Genomic DNA, 6,023 nt, shown 5'->3' with positions numbered 1-6,023 from the left:
GGCTTGGATTCACGGTTTCGGTTCGAAAATTTTTTAACATGATCCGAACCACGGTTCAAAAATCGACAGTTTCGATTAAGGTAAATTCTCACGATTTTAGTTTTAACCGCCGGTTCGGTAAACATTGGGCAGATCTACCTCGATCTATCTAAAAAATGCTAATATTAATGAAGCCGGTCCCACCAATCAAATCTTTTGCCATCTCTAGGCATACAACACAACACAATTCTACTCCTCATCTCTAATTTCTCCTCATCTATTTCGGAATTAAAAATAGTTTATCACTACAACCACTCAAAGTGTTCACCTCTTCGACGTAACTATCTCGATATACCATTCCTCTATAAATAATCTAACCTAGTACACATTCTCATACCCTCAAATCATCTTCTCCCACCAAAAAAAAAAACAAGAAAAAAAAATGGAGAAATCACAACACAAACCCCACTGCCTAATCCTGCCATACCCAATCCAAGGCCACATCAACCCCATGCTCCAATTTTCCAAACGCTTGGCCCACAAAGGCATCACAATCACCTTCGCCGTGCTAGAAAACCTCCTCAGCTCCGCCACCGACGAATTCTCCGCCTCCATCTCCGTCGAGACCATCTCCGACGGCTTCACCGCCGCCACCAGAGCCGGAGCTCAGCTCCCGGAGTATCTCCCCACCTTCCAAAAGGCGGGCTCCGAGTCTCTAGCCCAACTCATCGAGAAGCTTCGAGAAAGGGGCCGGGCCGTGGACTGCGTGGTCTACGACACGTTCCTGCCGTGGGGCCTGGCCGTGGCGAGGAGGATGGGCCTGTTTGGGGCGGCCTTTTTCACGCAGTCGTGCTCGGTTAATATTATTTACTACACTTTGTTTCAAGGCTGGCTCAAGGCTGAGGCTGTGGACAGGGAGGTGTTGCTTCCCGGGCTGCCGGAGTTGGGGGTTTCGGATTTGCCCTCGTTTGTGCTTGATCGGGAGACGCATCCGGGCTCGTTCGAGCTGGTGGTGGATCAGTTTGAAGGTGTGGAGGATTCCAATTTCGTGTTCGTTAACTCCGTTTATGAGCTTGAGGAAGAGGTATGTTCTGTGTATGTCCATGCATTTAAATTTATGTTTATTTATAAAAAAAAATGAAATAGGATTGGAATTTGTTTGTATTTTTTTTCTAACCCATGATTTTTTTTGTTCATGCAACGTGCATACGATTGATTGCAAGCAGTGATAAATTAATCCATTAGGCCATGTTTGATTGGCGGGAAAGTAAAGTTAGCAAGGAAAATGATTCCTGGAAAAATAAATCGCGGGAATATGATTTCTAATAACTTTACTTTCCCGTGTTTGGAAAATATCAAGATTTGAAAGTATATATTTGATTTAAACACTAAACTAAAAATATACTTATCATTTTTTATTTATAAAAAATAATAATACATAGTATTTAATAAATTATTAATTACAAATAATAATAATTATATTATTTTATTTATTATTACGATGGATAGTTTAAATGTGGATTATACATCATAATATATAATAATATAATAATAAATAAGATTATTATTATTATTATTATTATTATTATTATATTTACTTAAATTTTAATTGAATAAATTTTATAATTTAAAATTTCACTGCAATTTTATTATTAATTACTAATTTATAAATTAATAATTATTATATTATATAATTATAATTATATTTCATTATTTAATAAATTATTATTATTATGATAATAAAAATAAAAATAAATATTAATAATATAGTTATAATTATTATAATTTGAATTATAGTTATTTATTCTCCTGAAATTAAGTATGGTTTATACTTTTAAATTATTTTTAAAACATTGTAATAAATAATAACGATGATGATGATGATGATGATGATGATGATGATGATGATGATGATGATGATGATGATGATGATGATAAAATGTACTATATTGTATTAAATATGTAAGAATCCTAAACTGGGAAAAAGAATACTTAAGAAAAGTTAGGATTCAGAATCCTGGAAAGTTGTACTAACTTTCCTTGTTTTAGGATTTTGATTACTTTCCCAGTTTAATTAAAAACGGAAACAAACACAGGAATTTAAAATTTAAGGAATCAGATTACTTTCCTAGACAGAATCCTGACAACCAAATATGGCCTTAAAGTTTTGAGTAAAATTTAATAATTGTGATTAAGATTTCACTACCAAATATATAATGGGGTCTGATTTTAATTTTTTTGAAGTATTGAATTTTCTAAATGATGGTTGCATCGTGAAATGGTTTAAAAATCACTTGGAATTCCCAAAATCAGTCGAACGTCATTATTTATGTATGTGATACCTAATTGATTCTTTCTCTTATATTCCTTATTGCAGTTGGCAATTGACATTCAATCATTTTCTTTTATTAATCTTGAAGCTAATTAATTAAGCCGTTGCAGTATTTTCTAATTTATCTATTATCCTTTTTGCTGCAGTAATTTTTTTACATTAACACAAATTCATTTATTAAAGATTGTACTATTACTAGTATATTTTGTTTTCTAGCATATCAATTCATTTATTAAAGATTTTTACTAGTATATTTTGTTTTCTACCCCCTTTATCGCGCTGGAGATGTTGAAGTGACACTGCACACGTCCCACCACACAATGAAATAGTAGTGATTACAGTAAGTATAATCCTAAATAGCACTCCATCCGTCTCAGACTACTTGCACTTATTTCCTTTCTGGGCGTCCCAAGTTATTTGCACTCTTTCCATTTTTAGTAAAAATTATCATCTACAGCCGCAATTGTTGACTTTGCTATACACTCATTCCTTAATCTCCGTGCCGAAAAGGAAATGTGCGAGTAGTCCGGGACGGAGGGAGTATAATTTAAGTCAGGAACATTTTAAGTGAAATTTAGGATTTAAAGTGATATTTATTAATATATGCTTAAATACCGTGTAGCATTATTTACTAGAGTTATACTCCCCCTCGGGGACCGCCATTACATGTTACTAGTTTCCTTTATAATCTGTCTGCCATTTACTTTTTACTAGATTTAGTAATGGACTCCACATTTTATTATAAAATTAAGCAAATAAAAGTAGGACTCACACATGGGCGGAGCCAGCATGTATGGAACAGGGTCATGCCCCCCTCATGCCTTCAACACTCTTGTATTTTTATTTAAATTCTCAATTATATTACTCCATCTGTCCCACAATAATTGTAACTCTTTTCTATTTCGGTCTGTCCCACAATAATTGTCACACTTCATTTTTACCATAAATGGTAAGTAGGTACCACATTCCACTAATTCACTCCACTCACATTTTATTATAAAACCAATATAAAAAGTGAGTCTCATATTCCACTAACTTTTCCAACCAACTTTTCTTTACATTTCTTAAAACCTGTGCCCACAATAACAGTGACAATTATTGTGGGACAGATGGAGTAACAAACTACACTAAATACCCCTCTCAAATGCATACAAATTTTCTACAAAATACCCCCTCCGTTCCACAAAGTTTGTCCCAGTTTGACCGAGTGTGGGTTTTAAGGAATTGTTTGACTTTGTATTAAATGGATGTGTGTAATGGAATAAGGGTCTCATATTGAGGAGATTGGGGGTATATTTAATGTCTATTTATGATAGATTCCAAGTGGAATAAACTTTGTGGGACAAATGGAGTATATCTTTGCCCCTCCTAAAGTGAAATCCTAGCTTCGCCCCTGGACTCAAATTTCACTAACTTTTTGAAATCACTTTCTATTACATTACTTAAAATTCGCAACGGGTCAACTTGCGTCAAGTATGGGCGAATGGAGGGAGTACTTATTTACATCACATGTAGTTGGTAACTTGGTCATTCTTATATTGCAAATTATCGTGTTTTGCTTTGTAGCACGGCAGCTCAATCTTATCATCACCCCAAAAAAACAAAAAACTAAAAGTAATCAAGTTAGGTTAAAAGTTAGATCATGATATAAATATTTTTCTAATTAATTAATTACTCATATTTATTCATTTTCATTTACTTTTGGTCTGATTTCAGGCAACTGATTGGCTAAAAAAATTCATGTCCGTGAAAACAATTGGACCAACCATACCTTCTATGTACCTAGACAAAAGATTGCAATACGACAAAAATTATGGCCTTAGTTTGTTCAAGCCAGACGATACTTGCGTCAAATGGCTACAACAACAATCACCTAAATCAGTTATCTACATCTCCTTTGGCAGCATGGCCAAATTGGAAGAGCAACAAATGGTAGAATTAGCAACAACCCTAAAGCTAACCGGCAAACCCTTTCTATGGGTGGTCCGGTCGTCAGAGGCCTCCAAGCTCCCCCAGTGCTTCGTGGACGAGGCCTCAGACCAGGGGCTAATCGTGTCATGGTGCCCACAGCTAGAGGTCCTCGCTCACGATGCCATAGGGTGCTTCATCACGCACTGTGGATGGAACTCGACTCTGGAGGCACTGAGCCTAGGGGTCCCCATGGTGGGGGTCCCGTGGTGGAGTGACCAGGCTACGAATGCTAAGTTTGTGATGGATGTTTGGAAAATGGGAGTGAGGGCTTGTCCGGATAAGGGAGGCGTTGTCGGGCATGAGGAGATGGTTCGTTGCGTGAAGTATGTGATGGCGGGAGAGAGGGCGGAAGAGATGAGATTAAATGCAATGAAATGGAAGGAATTGACAAAGGGAGCTGTGGATGAGGGTGGAAGTTCGGATAAAAATATTCAAGAATTTGTGTCTACTTTGATGGGAGGTGAAAACCTTCCAAAAAAGTAATTGGATTAATCTTGATTATTGACGTGTCTTTAATAAATAATTTGGAGTTTGGTTATTTTACATGCTTCCTCTTGATCTATGTTTAAATCGGCAATAAGATAAGGTATGTTTAGAACATTGTTTTATTAGGCAAATTTTAAACATTTAACCACTCTAAGAGAATTAGAAGAATATCACTTTTATGAATGTAGACAAACAAAAGAAGAATATCACTTTTTATGAATGTGGACAAACAAAACATGCAATTTAGTATTTTGGTTATATATGATTTTTCCTCTATTAGGTTAAATTGTAATTATGTTTGTCAGCATCTGACTGGTTCTATGTTTCACATGGCATATATATAGTCACATCAATATATAGCAAAAACAATGCAACAACAATAATATGCGCCCCTTTCATCTTTTTTCGAATTGGGCATGCAATTGTTTATTTTTATTTTTTTCTGATTGGGATAATTGTTATAGACACTTATTATGTATAGTTTTATAGAGCCGTTATTCAAAAGCATACATAATCTAATCAATAATAACCTAAATAACTTTCACGAACGAAAGTAGTTCTAGCTAGATTATGAATGATAGTAAAATTGAGATGAAATATTTAATGATGATGTTAAAACTATTAAATCTGGTCTCATATGATGATCTTAGCATATCTATATAAGTATGAAAACTCTTTCCTTATAAGGCCTTTTAAGAAATGAGTGACTTATTTTTAATAGATGAAAATTGAAAATTGACAATATATGACATTTAATATTGACATACAAAAGGTGTGAGTGGTCTATTTTTAATAGATGGAAACTGAAAAATGACAATACGTGATATTTAATATTGACATACAAAGGATCAGTACAATGATAATTTGGAGTGGTGAATGGCAGTTCAAAACTCTCATTAATTTCCATCTAAAGTGTCATCCGATTAAAAACTAACGATTATTTTGAGCGGTGAATTGTAGAGATAAATGTGAATATTTTTTAAAGTTTTTTCTATGAACAGACACTTTTTATGTATACCATATGAACATAGATATATTTCATGTCCACTCTTTTATTATATTCGTGTTAAAACTTACAACTACCAATTAAAATTATGACGTCTTTCCATTAATAGACCTGATGTATTTTTAAAAATTCAACTCGGTCGAGTTGCTTAGAAGATGACTTATAATCACTCTAGATTTTATTAAACAAAGTCCTCTTGCTATATATTAAAAAAAAGTCAATTGAGTTTTTTAAAATTGTAACTATGAT

The 6,023-nt window shown here is 34.1% G+C and overlaps 1 protein-coding gene across 1 annotated transcript; it reads left to right on the top strand.

Annotated features, from left to right (window-relative positions):
• The first annotated feature begins 358 nt into the window (after nucleotides 1–358).
• Nucleotides 359–4,820, top strand: LOC121789182 (UDP-glycosyltransferase 74E2-like). Its single transcript, XM_042187688.1, has 2 exons — nucleotides 359–1,063; nucleotides 4,028–4,820. The coding sequence occupies exons 1-2, from the start codon at nucleotides 422–424 to the stop codon at nucleotides 4,763–4,765; spliced, it is 1,380 nt and encodes a 459-aa protein (XP_042043622.1). The 5' UTR covers nucleotides 359–421; the 3' UTR covers nucleotides 4,766–4,820.
• Nucleotides 4,821–6,023: the final 1,203 nt, after the last annotated feature.

This window comes from Salvia splendens, unplaced genomic scaffold (assembly GCF_004379255.2).
Source record: "Salvia splendens isolate huo1 unplaced genomic scaffold, SspV2 ctg162, whole genome shotgun sequence".
NCBI classification, from domain to species: Eukaryota; Viridiplantae; Streptophyta; class Magnoliopsida; order Lamiales; family Lamiaceae; genus Salvia; species Salvia splendens.
Note: the sequence above shows the minus strand (reverse complement) of the source record. Positions and strands in the feature narration are given on the sequence as shown.